The 20432-nt window shown below is 42.9% G+C and overlaps 1 protein-coding gene across 4 annotated transcripts in view; it reads left to right on the top strand.

The window, feature by feature from the left end:
- Window positions 1–8475, top strand: part of ADGRL3 (adhesion G protein-coupled receptor L3) — a 490266-nt gene extending 481791 nt beyond the window's left edge. For all 4 annotated transcript variants that reach the window (XR_012055755.1, XM_030271767.4, XM_041716094.2 and 1 more), the window contains one exon: window positions 5177–8475. Coding sequence is in view for 3 of the 4 variants with exons in the window: in XM_030271767.4 (XP_030127627.4) it covers window positions 5177–5244 (68 nt within the window). In the remaining variant the exon portion in view is untranslated. The remainder of the gene's footprint in view (window positions 1–5176) is intronic.
- The last annotated feature ends 11957 nt before the right edge of the window (window positions 8476–20432 follow it).

Raw genomic sequence — 20432 nt, 5'->3', positions numbered from 1 at the left:
TTATTATCCATACCAACAGTGATGGAAGTGGATAGTGCATGGTGGATCCACTCTTGCAGGTACAGCAGGTTATTCACATCTGTGTGGTCACAGCAATTCATGTAGCAGCCTAATAGAGGCTGCTGAGGCTTTAAATAACTGAAATACTTCTTATTTTGGGGAAAGTAAAAACTCTTTTACTGTATTAGACTCAAAAAATAGTTTTTCAGGGGTATGGTGGAATTGAGTTCATGCAGAGGGTGAAATACACTCTAGCAAATACCATCATGGTAAAGCGGGAGGCAGGTGATGAACACAGCATTTACCAGTGTTTCTGAAACTCTGCAAGAACAAACCAGTGGTGGATTTGCTATGGGATGGGCTTGTCCTACTGGAAAATCTTTTAACTTCTTTTACTACAAATGGACATTTTTCCCTAGCCCTTTTATGTATTTCAGGTTTATCAGTGTGCAGACTGTTTTTCTCCTCTTCTCCATCCCTTCTCTTTGCCAGTCTACTCATGCCTATTAGCGCTTTGATGGCTAAAAAATGCTGTTTCTTTTCAAGCTGATTATTTCAGTTTCAAAGGCTGCTCTGACATCACAGGATTCACTGTTGGTGCTTCTTATGGCTTAGGAAACAGCCGAATCACAAAATAGAGGGAAAATATAGTATTAATTTTATTAAGCCAAAAATTGTTTAAGACTGTAATATAGTGGCAATGTTTTATGAGGGGGAGCAGGACACAGATTATTTTTGGCATTTTCTTCCCCTTGAGAATAGATTTTTATGTCAGATAGTTGATTATGGGCATGGTAAAAGCTGGTGCTTGTTGATAAGTAGTTCACTATATACAATTCTTATGTGACTGGCAATGGTGTCTTCTGTCCAGACTGCAGCATGTGAAAATCAGCTCACTGTTAAGTCCTCAGTGCCTAAAATGCTCCTGGGGTATGAGGGAGAGCTGCAAAACTTCTAAGGCAAGAGTTTGAGAAAAAGCTTGATGAAAATGCAGTGGTGATTATGATGTTAAATCCATACTCATGCTTGGGGCACATAACTATGTAGGCTGGGTTGAAAGGGATAATCAACCCTGTACTCAAGGGATCTTTTCTAAGGCTCCATTTAACAAAAGAAAAGAAATAAAACCAAACTAGATTTGGCTTATAGGGAGAAGATTAAAGCTTTATCATTCAAGTGCAGCAAACATCCCACTTTCAGCTGAAAACAGACAAAATAGAGGCAAACAGGTAGTGCTTGATCTGATGAGAATATCAGCTGATACACAGATCATTTTCTGAAACACAGGGTCACCTTTGGGAAGCTTGAGCTGACAGGCATGTATGGAGTGAGAATTGTTAATATTAATCCATTGATTGAGTCGCCCCTTCAGAAAGCCTTTCTTGCAGGTGGGGAGAGTGGGATGGAGAAGTGCAAGGCTCCATGCTTTGCATTTTCCTGAAAATCATCTTAGGGTGCTTTACAAGTTATGAATCCCTTTTTTTCACTCGCTGCTGATTTGTGCAGGACTGAGTTATTTTTCCTGTGTAATCCCATTGCAGACCATAAAGAGCTGACACATCAGCTTACTGCTTAACGACTCCTTGACTACAGCAGACAATTCCCACCCATTTTCTGCAAGAGCCAGAAGAGACTGTAAGATCTCCCTGAAACGTGAAGGAGAAATACAAGGCAAAAGAAAAACCAAGAAAAACCATGTAGGCTGGAGGGTTGCTGGGACTGGGGCTATTCATCACAGCTTTTGTGGCACTGTAGGCAATAGTGCTTACCATGGTCCTGTTCATTTCTGCCTGTTGGTTGCTTTTAATTCCTTAACGTCTGTAACTGTTTACCAATCTTTTTCATTGTTCCCTTGCCCCAAATAATAAGCAGTGGGATACCTCAGAGGGCCAGGGAAAAAAGTGATGATAGGGGGAGGCACTGAGCTCCTCGGGGTTCTTTTGGGTCAGTGTGTCCCTATTGCCTGCATCCCCCTTGCCTGACCAGCTGGCCTCTCTTTCACACTGCCCTTGATCTCACAATAGTGAGATAGGTAGTGAAGAATGTAATACCCTGAAGAATTGCCTCATCAACAGGGATAGAATGATAGCTCATCTTATTAAAAACCTGTCTCAGGAAAGCCTATGAGCACAAGCTTGGTCATCTATCACACCCTGATCTCCTCCTTACCTTTAGAAAGAAAAGTACTTTATTTTTGGCTATCTGCTGCATTCAGCTACACTCTATGCAAATTTTATTTAATTAATATTTTAGGGTTTAAATAGTCTGGGCTCATGAACATTATATAAATGTCACGTTGTTGCAGGCTCTCTGGTAACGGTGTGGAGGACATCCTGCAGTGTAAAGCTGAAGCCAGATAAAATCTGTGATTAGTGCTCCCAGGAAAGGCAGCCGTGGGTTGTTCAGGGACTGTCCTGGGCGGAGCATTAGCCGTGCAGTCAGGGGAGGGCACTGCAGTGCCCCTGGAAGGCAACAGCACTCCCCTTTCCAGATGAGGGGCATTTTGTTCAGCACAGGTAGCTGGCTTAAGGCCACTTTTGCTCTTCCAAAGGCTTTGGCAAGCCCTGGGGATGCATGGATCATACACCAGATCATTTGTCATCCCAGTTCAGAAGAGGCAGTCTGTTTAAAGCTGAAATATCGAGACTTGCCAGGATAGTTTGGAAATCTTCCTTTTTCACATCAAAATAGCTTTTTACAGGTGCTTACTGTTTATTGTATTCGGTACGCCAGATGGTGATAGTCTTCTTCAGGAAAATGCAAAGAACAAAAAAAAAAAATCCTAAGTATTTTCTGTCTTTTCATTTCTTTACCCTGCACATACTTTCTTTTCTTATATTTCTACTCCTTAAATACACTGTACACTTGTAAAAATCCAAGCTAAAACCTCAATAAATAAAAAATATTGGTATAGAGAGCAATTATTATGTGTTGGAAGCAAATGCTTTTTTAGCAGTGTTGCTTAAAACCCCAAGCAGCAACTTCTAAGACACAAACATAGCTGCTGCATAACCTCCTCAGCTGGTGTGATGGCAATATTTGTACAGATGACCAAATATCTCAGTGGACTGCATCCTGTGTTACAACTTTAGAAAGGTTATTTCCAGAAGAAGGGTGCTTGATGGGTAAATTATGGCAATAATAAAACTGTTTTATCTTTATCTGGGAGCCTATCTTCTCCCACTTCTCTTGAAGGCATTTCAGGCAGAGTTAAATTTGGGTCCCTGTGGTAGAAAACCTCACTCCAGACAATGGCCCTGCAGCCTTTGTGTCCCACAAAGGCTTCGCCTTTCAGTGGGCATGAGTCTGTGATAATATCCACTGAAAAATAGCTTTGGAGCATGAATGTTGAAAACGAAGCAGTCAGCAAATTGGGTGGAGGATGTCTGGGTATTCTACTTGGGAAGCAGAACCGCTGTGCCCCAAGCATCTCTGAGGATTTGGTTGCACAAAAGCTGCAAAGGGGGTATGGGAAAATGGACTTTGGGTGGGGGGATATTAAAAGAGAAAGGCCCTAATTTCTGGCAAGGCTTTGCCTTCTGACTGAAATATGCCAAAAAGAGTTTCTCAGGTGCTTTCTGTAGGCATCTGGAGAGAATTGCAAGGTCATGGGGAATTAGAACCATGTGTGATGGAAGGCATATTTCAGGCAAGCTAAAGCTTTGCTGTGGCTATCAGGTGCCTGCTCTGGCCAGTCTCTGGTTTCCCCACCTTAAAAAAAAAAAAAAAAGTTTAAATGGTTTGCCACAAAGCAGCCTTTTGGTTTGGGTTTGGTGGGGGGGTTTTGTGGGGGTTTTTTGGTTGTTTTATTTTGTTTTGTTTTGGTTTTTGTTTTGGTTTTTTTTGGGTTTTCTTGGGTTTTTGGGGTTTTTTTGGTTTTTTTTTTGTTTTTTTTGTTTTTGGTTTTTTTTTTTTTTTTTTTTTTTTTTGAGAGGGTCTCTTCTTCATAAATAGAAGAGGATAATTTTTTCAGTGCAAGAACCTCAGCTCTGCCCTTTGGTCACCTTCCCCTCACCCACTTCCTTGCTTGCTTATTCAAACTTAGAGATAAAAGGCCTCATTGCTTAAGCTGCTGTTGATAACAGCCAGGAAGAGTGCTACATATTAAATAGGTGGGATTTTTGGTTTTCTTTTTTCTTTACACACTGTGCACCCAGGAATTTTCCACTGTTGGCAGTTTGTACTGCAGTGCAAAGCAGACCACTGAGCTCACAGCAGTGGAAATGAAAGGAAAAAAGGCATCCCACTACTTAGGAAAAAAAGAAGAAAAATAGATGAGCAACAAGGAAAGGATGAAAGTCCCTCCTCCTCAGAAAAACCCCAAAAGATCAGCTGAAAGGGCCAAGCTGGGAGATGCCTGAAAAGTTGTTGCTTCTGCCCCCATCACTTTGTTTTTGATGACATAGAGAGCAACATATATTTGGGAGGGTGAGAAACAGAGTGAAATTATTTATACTTAGAAAATTTCTCCAGAATAACTCTTGATTCTTCTTGAATGTGATTAACCTATCTTAAAATCTCCCTGAAATATTATTTATAAAAAAGCCTGAGCATGAGCTCACCCCAAAGTGTGTGTGGCTGTGTCCTCCCAACATGAGCTTGTGAAAGGAGGCACTTTCCTCCTTTGGGCTGCAGTGATTATAAAGGCAGCTGTAAAGCAGAGCACTCAGGATGTAAAGTGCCCTTCAGATAATGTCTGATATCAAATCTGTTTACTCTGCAGTCATTTATACTGAATATTTATTATTAAGGGGTGGGGGGACACAATAGAAAACGCAGTTTGCTCAAATAAGCCCTGTTGTGTTGACACAAACTGGTGGCTGCAGCTCAGGGATGTGCTAAACACAGAGGAGCACAGAGGAACCTCAGTGTCACTCTTCCTCTGCAGAGCAATGGGCAGCAGTGGCTGATGCTGCTGCACAACAAACTACTGGCTCATATGGGGCCAAAGCCAGGCAAAACTGTAGCACCAAATTCAGCAAAAAGGGTGGGAGGAGGTTTGCAATGGGATGCTCACCCACAAATACATTCACCTTCCCTGAGCAAGCCTTCCTTTTCAAGGCAAGTCCAGGCATCCCCTGCATTGCTTGGGGATTAAAATTATCTTGAAAATAGCTGCTATTGGTTGCAGCGTCCTGCTCCGGGGATTTACCTGCTCTCCCCTTGTTTTTCACAGAAGGCGGAAGGACGCCGAAGCAGGAGCCAGTCTTCAGGCGAGTCACCATGGAGGACAGTGTCATCTAGCGCCTGGGGACGCTGTGAGCCTGCCCCGGCCAGCCCGTGCCAGTGCACCGCCTCAGCTCCTCTGTGCCTCAGCTCACCCATCCCTCACTTGGGATTGCGCTACAGGAGAGGCCAGAGAAACTGGCCTCGACCAAACCCTCAGCAAACCCTTGCATCCCCAAGGAGAGAACAGCCTGGCTGAGATTCCCACTGCCCCGCGCATGGCAGCACCCTGGGATGTGCCCTTGGTGTTTGGCCGCTCGTCTCTTTTTTGAAGATGAGTAGAACAGGTGAAAATTGTCTTTTGTAATAAGAAATTCGTTTCACCTGCTCCAAACATTGACTTTGCAACTTGATAACACTTAAAAAATGGCTGAGTGTGCTTAATCCACCATCCTGAGCCTCTCTCCATGCCCTCAAGCTGGGCTGTATAAAGGAGAACCTGCTGGATCCAGGTTGCTGTTGTAAATACAGACCTGTCAGTGCGAGGAGCCAACAAGGGAAGGACCAGAGGGACAGAGAAGTAGTCCTTACACCAGAAGAAGCTGAACGTGCCAGCAGAGTACTGTCAAGTGAAGGTGTTGCTTGTAAATACGGACAGGCGCATGTGTCCAGCAGCAGCTCCACTTGGCCAAAGCTTCTTGGGGGAAAGCTGCTCAGATTTTATTGTCTTGTGTAAATAGAAATATTTTTTTGAGAAAAAAAAATGAGCCTTAGTATCTTGAAGATAGCGTTTCTCAATCAGCTCAGCTGGGGATGGATATATGGGAATCCATGGGATTTGCCTGTTGGAGGCTGGCGTGGGCTCTCACAATCAAGCTCTGCCATCGCCGCAGGTGCAGGAGACACCTGAAGGAGGATGGACCTGTCCAGCAGAGGATTCAGCAGACATTTCTCCCTAGTCCTTGTCAACAGGGTGAACTCATTGTTCCCATAGACTCCGCTGATGTAAATAATCAGCTACAGCCCACAGAGGACTTGGACTGCTGGGTGCAGTTGTGGGAGGGGGGAGGGTGGGATGGGCAGAAATCATCAGAGGGATGCAAACCCCATCAGCGTGGTGATCCCCAGGCTTTTAGCGTTAGTTAAAAAGAAAAAAAAAAAAAAAGGAAAAAAACTAAAAAAACAAACCCTGAAGGCTTATTAATGGCTTTGGGCCAACTGTTCGGCTGGGTAAATGGAGGCATGCCTAGACATGTTCTGTGTTCATGTCAGCCAGTGCCTGTCTGTGCAGTTCTCTGTCTGTGCAAACACATGTGCAAGGCTGTGTCTGGTTCAGGGGGCTGCCAACCAGTGCAGGTCCCTGTGTCTGTGTAGCTGTGTCCATGAGAGAGGAAAGAAAATGGATCTGTGTGTTGTACTGCGCTTTATCCACCCAAACACATTTGGGGAGTCATAAGTAACACGGCTAGGTCCAGCTTTAGTAGCATGAGTGTGGAGTAGTGTCCACACCTCTCCAGGGCAAGAGGCTTGGCAGGCAGGAGGATGGTGTTAGCTGAGTGAGAGCTGATAAATCTCTACTGTGCACTGAGTTGTCATCCGCTGTCCCCTGCTGTGGCACAGCAGTGCTCATCTGCAAGCACTGCCAGCAGAACAGGCGCACTCCAGCTTGGGTGCTGGCAGGATGGCACCTCCTGGAAGTTGGACAGGAGCTTTGGGGTTTCCCTTTCATCATTCACCACCCAAAGCTTACTTATGCCTTATTTACCCTGAGTCCAACTGTTCAGATTCATGCAGTGCAGGGAAATTAGGAAAAGATAATTAAATTAGAAATTGAAATTAGGAAAAAGTCCATACATGAGAAGACTACAGATATATTTGCAAATTACCCCAAATAACTTTCTCTGGACATAGAAATCTCTCTTCAGTTTAGCATTTTACAGGAAAGCAGTGCTAAGGTGAAGTGTCTTCCCCATGAAAAAGCCAGATAGCATGAAACAACTGTTGCACTATTTAATACAGCCCTGGGACCAAAGCCCCTTTAGCTTTGCAAGGAATGGGCAGTGGGATACCAACAGAAATTGAAAGCTGCCTCAAATTCTTGAGGGGTGTGGGCATCTAGAATGGTAACTTGTTTGCAGTGGTCCAAGGTGAGCTGCAAGGAGTCTTTTCCACTTGAATACTTGAATAACTCCTGTCATACAGCTGTGCATGTTACCATTAACACCAAACAACTGCCAGTGCCAAGTGATATATATATTTATCAGGACACTTTTTAATTTGTCAAACCACTGCGCAGGCAGCACTGTGCTTTCATCTGCCACATGTGGACACCTGTTCCTTTTCCCACTTCTGCAGCCTTGTATAGTGTTCCCAGGCAAGGTGACCATCATCTTGGGGAGGCTGTGGCTTCCTCCCCAGTGAAGGCTGTTAACCTTATTTCCAGTGAGAAAAATAGTGAAAGATATGAGCAAAACACCCTGACTTTGTGCTGGAAATGTGCTGAAAGTTAGCCAGTGTATTAAGCAAAATAAATAACTCAAAAATGTTTGAAAGTTCACGATTTTTCACAGGTGTGAGGGGACCTTTCTTATGTTTCTAGGGCCCCAAAGGGCAATGCTAAATCCTGAACCCAAGGCTTCCTGACCCTGGGGAGGTTTGAGGTGCAGCATGGGAAAATTTAGGGGCAGCAATTACAGGAAAGAAGATATTCCCTGGTTTTGTTAGATTGCAGGAAAGCAGGACTCCGGTAGTTGGGTTGAGTAGTGGCTTCTTTTTCATTGGAGCACTCACTGTTAGTTCCTCTTCCCAGGCTGTCCCTTGATCTCGTACCTTAAACTCTTGCCTTTATGTCTAGAACAGTTATTCTTGGAGGTGTTTACAACAACCTTCAAAGTTTCTCTCTCTCTCTTCAACCCTAAAAGAGGCTGACACCCCACAACTGACAGTTGTGAAGATGTGCCAGACCAGCCCCAAGTCCTAATAAAAATTATGAATCCCATCCACTGCATCCATATTGATGGCACACAGGTCACATGTGGAGATGAGCACTGAGGAGGGGGAGGCAGATAATCACTGAAAATTGTGTGTAGGAGGTGCTGTTACCAACCCCACCTGGCAGAGTTTTGATTTAATCCAGCCCTGTGTCAATACGGATTGACATTTCACTTGCTTTCCATATCATAACTGGACTTCCTTACTCCTCAGGCATGGAATGAATCTTAATACATTGTAATTACTGTACTCCTGGTGGTGAATGGTATGAAAAGCTATCACAGAAAGCATTAATAAAATGTACATTATGAAAAAGAACTCGGCATTGTCTGAAATTAATAATGCACCAGATTTTTCTCATCCACGCCTGCTCATTACAGGCCTGCCCTTGAGTTTTCTATTAAAATGACTTACTCAAACTTGTATGGATGTGTTCAGCGTGAAGTTATCTGCTGTAGGTTTGCATCCCAGTTAGATGTACCGCATGAGGACTTACTAATCTGTTATATCTTTCAGGCATTGATTTTGGTGACATTTATATAACGCTGGTATGACTAAAATGAACTGATTGATTCATGCGTATGGATTAGTTTGCCTAAGACTCTGAGCCTAGGTAGCTTTATCATGCACTGTAACGCCAGAATTCATCACTGTATTATTTACGAGAGACTGAACTGGCTGCATCTCAACAACTGAAGAGATCTTCACTCTTTTATTTATGTGTAAATGTTTACTTAATCAGACGCCAATTTTGTTTAGCAGAATTTCTTCGCAAACAGAAATTGTAAACGATAACATGGTTTCTATTTTAAAATTTATAGGCTTTCATCTACAGCAAAATCCAAGATTTCCAAAGTGTCTTTGTCTACTGGCAATCAACAAGCTCTCTTGTATATGCTTTCTGGTAATTGCAATTAGCTGCTGCAATATTTCACATAAAAACAATGCAACTCTAATACGGGAGAGCTGAGTGGTAGTGTGTCAAAGTCAACATAAATGTCCCAACGCTTACAAACGCTGGAGGTTTAGCAAAGCAACAGAAAGCCACCAGCCAGTGCAAAGGCGGGAGTTCATTGACATGTGTGGTGATTTCTGCTGCCTTATCTTACAAAAAAATCCCAGTTCCAGGTGAATTGTGTCTCAATCACATGGGTCATATCCCCTGCTTGAGGAAAGCCTGGTCAAAGGGGGCAAAGTAAACATCTGCTCACTGTGCATTGCAGCTGGGAAAGTGGCTGGGCTACCATGAGTGTTTAAGGGTATAACATTCCAAGGAGGCTTAATCCCAGGTTCCCAATTGATTGCACGTGTTTTCTTTGGACCACACTGCTTCTCCCAGGGACCAAGGCATAAGAAGACATAAAGGATTTATTAAATGAAAGCTGAAACATTACTGTTAGGAGCCATTTAGAAATATCTTCAGTGCAAAGGCACAGAAGTGACATGTTAGAGACCTATAAAATAATGAGTAGTGTCCAGAGAAGGTGAATTGAGTGCTGCAGTTCACAATAGGTTATACAGCAAGTGGCACTATGTGGAGCAATGAAGAGGTGAAGTTTTAAATGTGGTTATAAGTAATGTTTCATTACCCATCACGGGATTAACCCACAGATTCCCTGACCCAATACACCAGTAAGGTGATGTACAATGAGCTTTAGTAAGATATTATGCTGTTTCACAGTTTTAAGAATGAAAGGGGAAAAAAAAGTTAAGAGAAGCCTGTCACTTACAGTCTCTTGTTTCAGGGTCAGAGTGAATCTCTGGCTCCCTGAGGAACTGCGGAAACACCACTGCTGAGTCTTCAGCCATACTTAATACTTGTGATTTTTTTTCTTTCCAACCATATTTTACTAACATAAAAAATTACAATAGTATTAGGTAGGCTTGGAAAATTACTTGCCAGCTGGCAGTGTGAAAAGAGGAGTAAACTTTGCATGTCAGCACCCTGAGCTGTACCTTGAAGTGCGTGGGATCATAAGAGAGGGATGCAGAGCGGTAACTGTGCCTCAAAATCATTGAACCAATTGCTGCATAACTGGTGTCAGCAAATAGTCCTTCTCCATGTTTCTTTTTGGCTCTGTCAGGTACAAGAGGCTGCTATTGCATTACTCCCAAGCTTTCCCTTTTACAGGCTAAACAAGCCAAATTCTCTCACTGTACAGGTTTGTTCATTATTCTTTTAGAGCAATTATGAGAAGCACCTAACAAAGGCTGGGGGGCTGGGGGGAAAGGTAAACACAACATAAGTATGTTGCATGAAGGCTAGGAGGTACTTTAATCAGCTCTGTGCCCACCTGGATGTAACTCTGGTCCCTAATTGGAGAAGTAACAGGAACACCTGTGGATGTTGCTTAGAGGATCCTTAATAAGCTCAAGGGTGTGTACTGAGGAGGATTTCCTTCACTGCAGGCTAAAGTGATGAAGATGATACTGTTTGCAGCAGTTTTATAACTCCTGGCTGAACTGGAGATTAAACTTTAAGAAGATGTTTCAAGAGTGATTGGAGTTCTGAAGAGTGATGACTCTGTTGCACCCCTTGGTAAGACACCCCACATACTAAGTATTTCTGTTGATGTGCAAGTATGGCAGTTTGACTCGTATCTCAGCAATTAAATTTTATTTCCTGTCTTACACCCTGTTTATCCATGCTAATAGCTCTCCTAGATCTTCTTAGATAACACCTGCTATGTAAGAAGGTATAAAATCGTAGGAAGGGCTTAATATTTGTCACTGTAATGTCATCAAAATGGTCTCAACCAAAAGGTGTTGCTGCAGGAGTCTGATTTTTTTTCTCAAGCTTCCTTCCATGCATATGAGCTTTTAGTCATGTTTCAAAATAAGATGAAGACATGCTTTTTTTTTTTTTTTTTTTTTTTTTCCCTCATATCTGTAAAGCTAAAAATGAAGCTGTTACATGCATGCTTTCTTCTGCTTGGATGTACTTGCCAGCATCTGCTGCTGTGAGAAGCTGAAGTCGCTGATGGTGAGGCTAAATTAAACCTCTCCAATGAGTGTGTTGAGGGGGCATAAAGCAACATCTGCAAGGTGGCTTTGGGGTAAGAGTAACTGACCCTCAAGCTAATGTCCCCTGCTTAGGGCTTTGTTGCCTTGGGAGCACAGCAGCTGCACAAAAATGAGACTTGGAGACCCTGGTTTTCTTTGCAATATCCTTTATTTACACTACATATGTATTTTTGTAGGTATGCTCCCCCTAAACCCCACCTGTGAGGACCAGTGGCTGCCTGCTGCTCTACACTTCTGAATATTAAGCAGCTTCCTAAAAGCAATGAGGCTGTTATGGCTGAACAGCTTCACCATGTGCAGGCTGCACAGATATCCAGCAAAGAAATCAAAGGAATGATGTCACCAGTATGTCTTATCTAAAATTAAATATCTGTTTTAAGTCCCCAGATACATAGAGACTTTGTATTAGAAACATATACTGAGAGTTCAAACTCTGAGTCATCTCATATATATTTCACTCAAGCCAAGGGAATAGCAGTGAGAATAGACCTGCAAAAGAGCAATTCTCTATTCTAGCAAGATGAGGGAGAAAAAATGTTCAGGGAAAATACTAACGGGTTCACAAGCAAAAAAATCTTGCCAATGAAATTGTGTCTCTAATACTCTGTGCCTTTGCAGTAAAGTCATGATTTGCTGTGGAAAATGCAGCAGAGAATAAGTGGGCCAGCTTGTGCTCATTAATGGCAGAGACAGAGTAAGTGGCATTTAAAACAAGTCCACTCCGAGGGAAAGTGAGAATTGTTTATTCTGAAGGCATCAGATGTTTGTTGTCACAATTAGATTTCAAGAGCAACTCGCAATGCTTTGGGGTGCCGTTGTCCAGGCAGGGTTTAGCCAAGCTCTGGATGTCCTGGAGCTGAGGGCTGCATTTCTGCTGCTACTCTCTACTGTGTTACAAGGATGTGCTGATGGCCACTGCTGTGCCCTTTCTAGCACATGCCACAAGTGTTCCAGCCCAGTCATTAGGAGCTAAAGTGGGAGATGTGATGCTGGAAATTATTTGGCCCCACCTAAGGGGTAAATTGTGCCAGGCTCTGTGTCAGCAGCTGTACTTGGGTGCAGTGAACATCTGTGGTCAGGAGCACTTGTAATATCCCTCTACCTTTTGTCTCCTTATTATTGCTGTAATGGGCCTTATGTAGTCCCCAGTCCCGTGGTGGTTCATCTTCCCTCATTTGTCTCAGGCTGTTCTGCTGATTTTCTTCCCAGCTGGGTAGGCTCATGTGTTGGGGCTACACCTTATCTCCTAAATAGTTTTCTCCAAGGTAGATAAAGATGTTCCCTACTCTACAAAAAGGGCTTGTCTTCTCCTGTGAGCAATTCCAGTCATGAAGGAGTGGTGCACTGGGTTCTCCTGGATTCTGGTGGTGCTGCCCATACAGGAAGGCATGGGGCAGGAGGAAGCACGGAGGCATTTCTGGAGTCACAGTGGAAAAAATGTTGCACTAGGCTGTTCTCCAGCTTTTACTGGATTATAGCCCAGACCTAAGACCCAACAGATGCACTGTCAGGTATGAAGTATTGGCCCAAAATTAGTGCTGGCTCTGTCATGGGAACCAATTCCCCTCTCTAATGCACAGTTGTTGCATTGCATAAAAATCATTATTACACATTGTGAAATCTAATTACATTATTGCACACTGTGTATACACTCTAATAAAGGCAGTGGAAGCAATAACACTGCTAGTAATACACCATTCCACTGAAATTGCTATTGCTGTCAATTTTACATTCATTTTTTCTTGATTTAACCTGAAGAGCAAGGCTCTCAGCCTGCTTGCTTTGGTAGGTAGATGCTAAGTGTCAAGACTTTACAAGGGCTGCAGAACCCCACAGCTCCTATTGCAGTAGGGAGCATGTGAGGGAACTGCCGTGTCCTAACTCTGATACCCAGTGGTGAGAGCAGTCCTTCCTGAGGGTTACAATGCTGTCTTGAGATGGGTCCAAAGCCAGCTGGGCTCAATTTCCCTTGAAAGTGCCCCTTTTCCCCATTGATTGTATAGCCTTGGGCACCTGTGCTCTTAGATGTCTAAAACCAGATGGAGTCCAATGCCTCCACCTCTCTGTTCTGGTGTGTATGAGGAAGAGGAGGATAGATGGTCCTTTATCATAATTCAGAGATAGATATTTGCCAGTAATGAGCTGAGAGGGATTAGGTCTCAAAAAGGTTTTCAGTTCTCTGCTCCCCCACCATTAACTTCTCATTGTAAAGCTTGTGTGATGAATATGAACTTATGCCAGCCTGCTGGTGTCTTGCATTCTGCTCTCCTTGCAAAGCTGTCACACAAGCACTTTTTAGTAGTGGAAGAGATGAAGAGGTGCTCCTTGAGGACCTTAACCTGAAGCAGTGCTCCTTAAGGGCCTCTTCAAGGAGGTAGGTGCAGTTACCAACCACTGCAATACTGTTTTCAATGTTCCCTGAACCCATCAGCTGAAGAAATCACATTGGGAGTCAAGGAGAGAGTTGTAGGGGTTGTGTTCATCTTCTGAACATACCTTCTTTTCAAGTGTGGCAAATGAGCCCAGGGTTCAGCCTCTGAAGAAAGGAAAAGGAAAGACGTCAAACCACGGATTGAGGAAAAGTAAGACTTTGTATTTCTTTCCTAGACAGTTTCAGACACTGAAAGCTGCTGTTCCCATCACAACCTCTTCTGAAGAAGATAGCTTGAGCCTGCAGTGTTTCAGTGTGTCTTTACTTCTAAATGAAATGGGATACCAGAAGCTGGTCCCCAAACAACAGCTAAGCATTTACAGGAGAAAAAATCTGGTACTGCTTGAGCCTCCTGTAATGCCTTTTTGCCAGGCCAAAGGCTGTCCAGGGTCCTGTGCTGGAAGCCAAGCACAGTTGGGTCATCGTTTTTCCTAAAGTGCCAAGGTTGGCCCCTGGCATGGGGTGAGCATAGTTTTGGCTTTTTCACAGTGTGGGCCTGTTTAACATTGTCAATGCAGCACTCCCTGAACCCATGGGATCCTCTCACTCCTACTCTGGCATACCAAGGCATCAAATGCACCATGTCAAGACCAAACTGCTCTGCTGACCCTCTCCCATCCAAGGAGGAGTGTCCATCCATGTTTACCACTGAATCATCTTGTAAGTAATTTGTTTAGTCTGCCCAAAAGTGTCCCATGTATTAGCCTATTCCTGTCTGACTTTTCCCAAGAAAACCTGCATGCAGACATGCAAGTCTGTGGAGCAATTGTGGATCAAAATGTATAATTTCCATCACAATGGTCTGACTATAGAGGACCTCCCTCTCTTTAATACTGCAAACCGTGTCTTACGGATGTGGTGGAAAAACATTCTAAGCAGTAGCCAGCAGGGTATGAAGTGCATTCTGGCTATAGATATTACTTTTCTAGTTTTTCTGTGCTGCCAGAGGCCCTGCATGGAGAACGCTTTAAGGGAGCAGAGGCAAACAGAGAGAAGGTGCTGAGATGAAGGAAATTATGGGGGACATAGGGACATATAGGGAAGCATTTATCTTTACTGTAGGTATCCCACCAGTTATCAGACTGCATCAGGTAAAAGATGTGCAGGTAAGCTTTAATTTAGTTTCAGCCACTGATTTTTTTTTTTTAATCACCATGAGCTTGTAATAAGTTAATTAAAAATCTCAGTAAAGTATTCAGCAGTCCTCCACTGGGAAGGTATGCCTGAACTTAGCTGTGTCCACTTGGCCCCCTGAATTCCTGTTCTGCATATGCATTTCACATTGAGGATGCTGCCACTCTTTTTCTGTCTTGCTCCAGTCTCAGAAATCACAGATATCCATCTCTGGCAATCCTTCCTTTGGGAGGTGTTTTTTTCCCTTTTGGACAAAAGTCTGGAGAAAAGAGAAGTGACAAAAGCTATATATGCAAAACCTAAGAGAACTGGGGAGGCAGTGAGGAGGGCAGTGACAGATGAGGAATAGGAGGATAACACCATAAGCAATCCTGTCGCCCTTTCCTGTGGGGTAAGAAGGTCAAGCTTCCTCAGCATACAGCTGAATACTAGTTATAACTGTCAAGTTTGTATTGAACCTACCACCTGATTTTTCCCTGTAGTAAATTACTGTGGAAGGCAACAGTATTTCTGCCTTTGTTGCAGCATCATGGCTATCAGATACAGAAGAGACAGAAGGGTTGCCTTGATAAAGGCCTTTCCCTTGATGCAGTGATTTATGAGCAGTGCTGGCTTTCCAGGCCCTGCTGTAGCAGATACTGCCTGGTCTCAGTCTCCCCTGGCCTGGAACAGAGGTGTGAATATCATTGTGGACAAACAGGGGCTTCCTGAGCCAGTTTAACTCCATAAATCATCTGTGATGTGTTGCAGTAGACAACAGCGGGCAGTCCAAGCTGACCAAGTCCAAGCATGGAGGATGTTAAACTGCTGGAGACTGGGAATGGTCAGGTGACCTGGGATGACAGCTTTGGTGTATGACTGGTGTACAGCAGTAATACTTTACAGACAGGTGCCTTTATTTTTCTTTCTTTTTTGATCACTTGCTAACTAATCTTGCTCCACACTAATGGGCAATAATGCACCGTTTGTGGAGATGAACTGCTAATGAACTAGACTGAAGGATTTGTACAGACCATAACTTTGCCATATGTCTTGTGCTCTTTGCCTTCTTCACCACCACATCCTTTAGTGATTGTAACCTTTTTCATATTAGTTTCTAGCCCTTTTTTTTTTTTCTTTTACTGTATAATTCCAATTAGATTAGTCTCATCCTGCAGGTGCAATTCAACACTCATAAAAATCTCAATATCCTAGCAGTCCCAAAATTCAATGGCATTCTTCACTAGGGTTCTGGTGTTGGGGAGCAGTGATGCACCAAAACTTTGCAAAATGTTCTAGCTGCCACGGAATGCTGAAATGTGGCGTGAGTGACAATCCCCCTCTGTTTATATCTGTCAAAATGTTGGGAGGAAAACAAGAAAAATCTGGGCCCCAGGTAGAAACCTGAGCCTGTTGAGAAATTAATGAACTCTCACAGTTTGGAGACTTGCAGATGCTGTTCTGTTGGGACCATGCTGAGGTTGCCATTAAATCCCTTTGGATAAGACCCAGTAAACATCTGGTGACTTTTTTTTTTTAAATAAAAGAACTGTAGTTGTTCTAGGCCTTGTTGTCTGCCCACGCTGGTAATGTGCCTGTGAGTCTAATTAGTTGACAAGTGACAAAAGAGGCCACTGTAGTGAAGGGGAGGCTGGGTGCCAGGATTGTTAGATAGGCTGGGCAAGAGCCACGAGAGCCAGCAGGTGATGGATGCAGGAAAGGTGTATTATCCCCTGATTTGTTACAGATGCAGGGACATGAGGAAACGAGGCAAATTGATAAGCCAAAGGCTCAGCCTTTTGCTATTCCTCTTATGTAAAGTTGGATCTGCAGTCGTCTGTGAGTAGGGTGGTTGGGTCCTGTAATGGCTGGTCAGTGCTAAAAGAGCCCTGACCTTCTGGCTCTATTAAGTACCTTTCAATGCTTGTAGAAATAAGATGGAGGGGACTTGCACTTGAGTCTAGCATGAGCAAGATTAGTTAAAACTGATGTACACTGAAGTAGCTGTATTCTTGTTTGCTGTCAGTGGTAAAATCCCCACTCACTGTCAGCAAAAGCTGAATTCATTCAAGGCAGAAGAGAGTCCCATCTGCTCTTATAAGTGAGTCTGTGGGACAGGACCATTAGTTGGGCACTGTGAAATCTGACTACCTGCTTTGCTTGTGCCTTCACCTGGAATTGTTGCTAATTGCTAAATCGATACATTTATCATATTTATTGTTATTATCTATATATGTGGATAAAATATATTAAAGATTTTGCCTTTCCAGATCTGGGGTGGACTGTTTCACCTGGTAACTAGCACCTTATCAGTGTGAGGACTACATTCTGACTATCTGCACCAAAACTGGACTGGCAGTGCAGGGATGCCCAGTGTTTGTGAAACTGTAGGCTGAGGTACCATGTGCAATTACTTCTGAGTCTGCTAGTCCCCGTGTTTTGGCTTTTTCAGTACTGCACCTATGGCTGGGCTGAACTCCTATTTGTTCCTTAGCTGGACACATATGGATCTGGAAAAGTATTTTTAAGTGTTTAAGCACTGCTTAGCACATTACTCTAGCTTTTTTCCAAGGAATTAGATCCTCTTCATTTGTCTTGGCTCCTCAAACAGTTCCCATCAAAGGGGGAACAAGATGAGTCATAGGGACAGAGTAGTGGTGTGTTATGGGAATATCTCTTGGTCTATGTTTGCCATCACCCATGCTGAGATTGCAATACTTTTTCCAGGTGTTCTGGAGGATTTGGGGGTCTCACATCTGTTAGTGTCATGCCTACACCAACATCTGTCCCACCACTGCTAAACTTGCCAGACCGTGCTGCTGGAAGTGGATTTGATTTGTGCTGAAGTCACCTTGAATCACAATTACCAATGGGAAGGAGTGGATGCATGTGAACAGTCAAGGATAAAATCGTGTAAAGGAGATCACCAGAAGTGAAAGCAAGATCACCAAAATGTCTGCCAGCAAATTCAAAGTCATTAGCTATGTTTATTTCCCCATAGAGCCAATATTCTCTTCCATCTCCCCATTGCTCCATAGGGAGGATGTGTCATGGACAGTAAGGAAAACCCTACCAGGGACACCCACCCTAGATATTCCACTACCTCCCTCTTCTCCTGTAAATCAGAAATAACTCCTGTAGATCAGAAATAGTAATATATTATTCATATATAATAATATATCATTATAAAATAATATATTTCTGATATTTTTATCAGAAATAAAAATCAAAAAGAACTCTCCAGGGTAGAATTTTGTAAATGAAAAAAGGAAAGGTTTCGCACTCATTTTCTTCTGTCCAGGGCCCCATGAAATTAATTTTTTTGTGTTTAGATTGTGGCTAACCTTAAAACTGTGTTCAGTATTATAAAATGTATAATATATATTTCAAAAATTGTAATATATTACTTATAATATGTAAAGATATCTATCATATATATTTATGTATGCAAATATATATATATATATATATGAAGACTTCCAAGTTCATGTTTTTTGGCAACCAGTTGAGTGCCCTGGTTTGGTTTTGGTCTGATAAATGGGTGCAAAATAAGTGATTGAATCTCCACACCTGGAAACCCCATGTGCCCCATGTGTTGCTGCAGATCTTGGCTGAGTTTATCCATTCTGAAATGACATTCAGTGAAGCTCCCTCTGTGTAAGATATTGCTGTGAAATTTTAGGGCAGACAGAGGAACAAGACAGTGGTAGATGGATGGAAGCAGGTAAAACACATTAAAATCTTTTAAAAGAAAGCCTTTGCTCTTTGAGAACAACAACAGTAATGCATGCTACCCAGCTGCCTTTAGTGCTTCAGTCCCTTTATTCCTTTGGAAGCAGAGGAAATCCAAAACTGAAACAAGGCAACAACACTACACTCTTTTTCTTCTTGCAATACAGCACAATTAAAGGGCAGAACATTTCAGTTTTTATTTCAAGATCACAGGTAAAGGAGTTCCCATCATCTTTACATGCCTGGCATGACTTGCTTCTTAAATGAAAATTCGGTATAATCGATATTATTTATAAACAACAAGGATGACAAAGGCAAAGTAGGAAATGCTCTGTAAATGCAGATAAAATTATCCTGGCACCACCTGCACATTTGTACATGTATGTGTGTACGTAAAAATAGGAAAGCCTACTGAGTTATTGAATAGAAATGAGACTGGTAAGAAGTGCTTTTCCCCAAGCTGCTGCATATTCCACAATTCTGTTACAAAAATGTCTTTCCTCCCACCTCTGACATTCTATTGTTGCTTTTCAACCAAAACAAAGTGAAAGGAGATGAAAAGATTGAAGAGGAAATGGTAAGTTATTTTCAAAGGTAATTTCTGTTGCGTTGCTTTTAATCGTGTGCTGGCATGGTGACAAAAGTTACCAGTGTGTGCTCAGAATGATGCTTGGTAATTTGTTTTGCTTTTTTTTTTTTTTTTTTTTGGTTGGTTGGGTTTTGTTTCTTTGTTTTGGGGTTTTTTTGTTAAATAACAGCAATGTTTGTAACACAAGAATGTCTCTTTCCCAGTTTCAGGAGCTCACAGACTGAAAAGCAAGAAAAAAATAGAAGAAGGAAGAATAAAATGTCCACTTTGGATGTCCTAGCTGGAACAAAATGTCCCACTTCCTTGAGCGGCCCCTCATTCCTCAGAAATTAGGATGAGCAGCAAAGGGATGGATAACATTGGTACAGGCATGAGATGAGCAATTCCCAAACTGGTTTTTAGCCTAGTGGTGCTGGTGAGTGCATGTGGGATTCCCAGCTAAACCTCTGATCAGCACAGGATTAATCCCTGCAGCAGTGCTTTCTGTTTTATTTTCCACTGGCTTCTGCAAGCAGCACCTAGAAGAGCAAGCTGCTGGCACACACATCATTAGCCAGCACACTGGTTTAATTTCCTTCTGTTTCAGTGCATATTTTACAAGATTATCTTATTTTGGAAAAGTTTGGCCTGAGTGGTGTTTTTTGGTTTTGCACATGTTGCAGCTGCAAATGCAGGCAGGGTTGTGCCGCAGAAGAAATATCTTGCTCAATGTGTTTTTTTTTTTAATTATTTTTATCTATGAGGAAGTACTTCCTCACAGCTTTTTAAACTTTTACCCCTCCTCTTCTAAGCAAATGCTTGCTTACCAAGACTTGCAGGGCCTGATACTTATATAGACAATTGTGACACAGAGAAGTACATTTATCCTTTCTTCTGCTTTTGTATGGATTTGAAAATGGGGCATATGCTTCTCCCTGGACTTGAGGTTTTTAGCTCAAATTAGAGGTGTTAGTTGCCTAACAAAGGCCCCAAAGCTTAAAATCCCAGGGAAATCAAAAGAATGGAAGAGCGTCCTTGATGTGAGATGTGCTAGGGCAATTGCCTTAATGGCACCTGCAGGTTCCACATTTGCTCAGCTATAAACATCTGTCAGTTCAATCCTGGGTCTTCACAGGTTTGGCCATCATGGTTTGAAATCTCCCCCTGGAAAGCCGTTATCTGCTGCACTGAGATGGAAGATGCAGGAGACAAAGATGCTGACCTGGGATGCCAATGCAACCCCAGCACAAACCTTTTAGCCTTTGCTCCTGACAGAGGAGCTGCACTCACATGGAGTGAGCCTTCAGCTGTGCTGTCTCTGTAACTCCAGCACCAGGCTCCAAATCTGGCTTTGCCCTTCAGAGACTCGCTGGCGGCAAGCACATCCCCCTCCCTGATGTGCATTCT

Source organism: Taeniopygia guttata, chromosome 4, assembly GCF_048771995.1.
Source record: "Taeniopygia guttata chromosome 4, bTaeGut7.mat, whole genome shotgun sequence".
Taxonomy (NCBI): domain Eukaryota; kingdom Metazoa; phylum Chordata; class Aves; order Passeriformes; family Estrildidae; genus Taeniopygia; species Taeniopygia guttata.
This window is presented reverse-complemented; position numbering and strand designations above follow the sequence as displayed.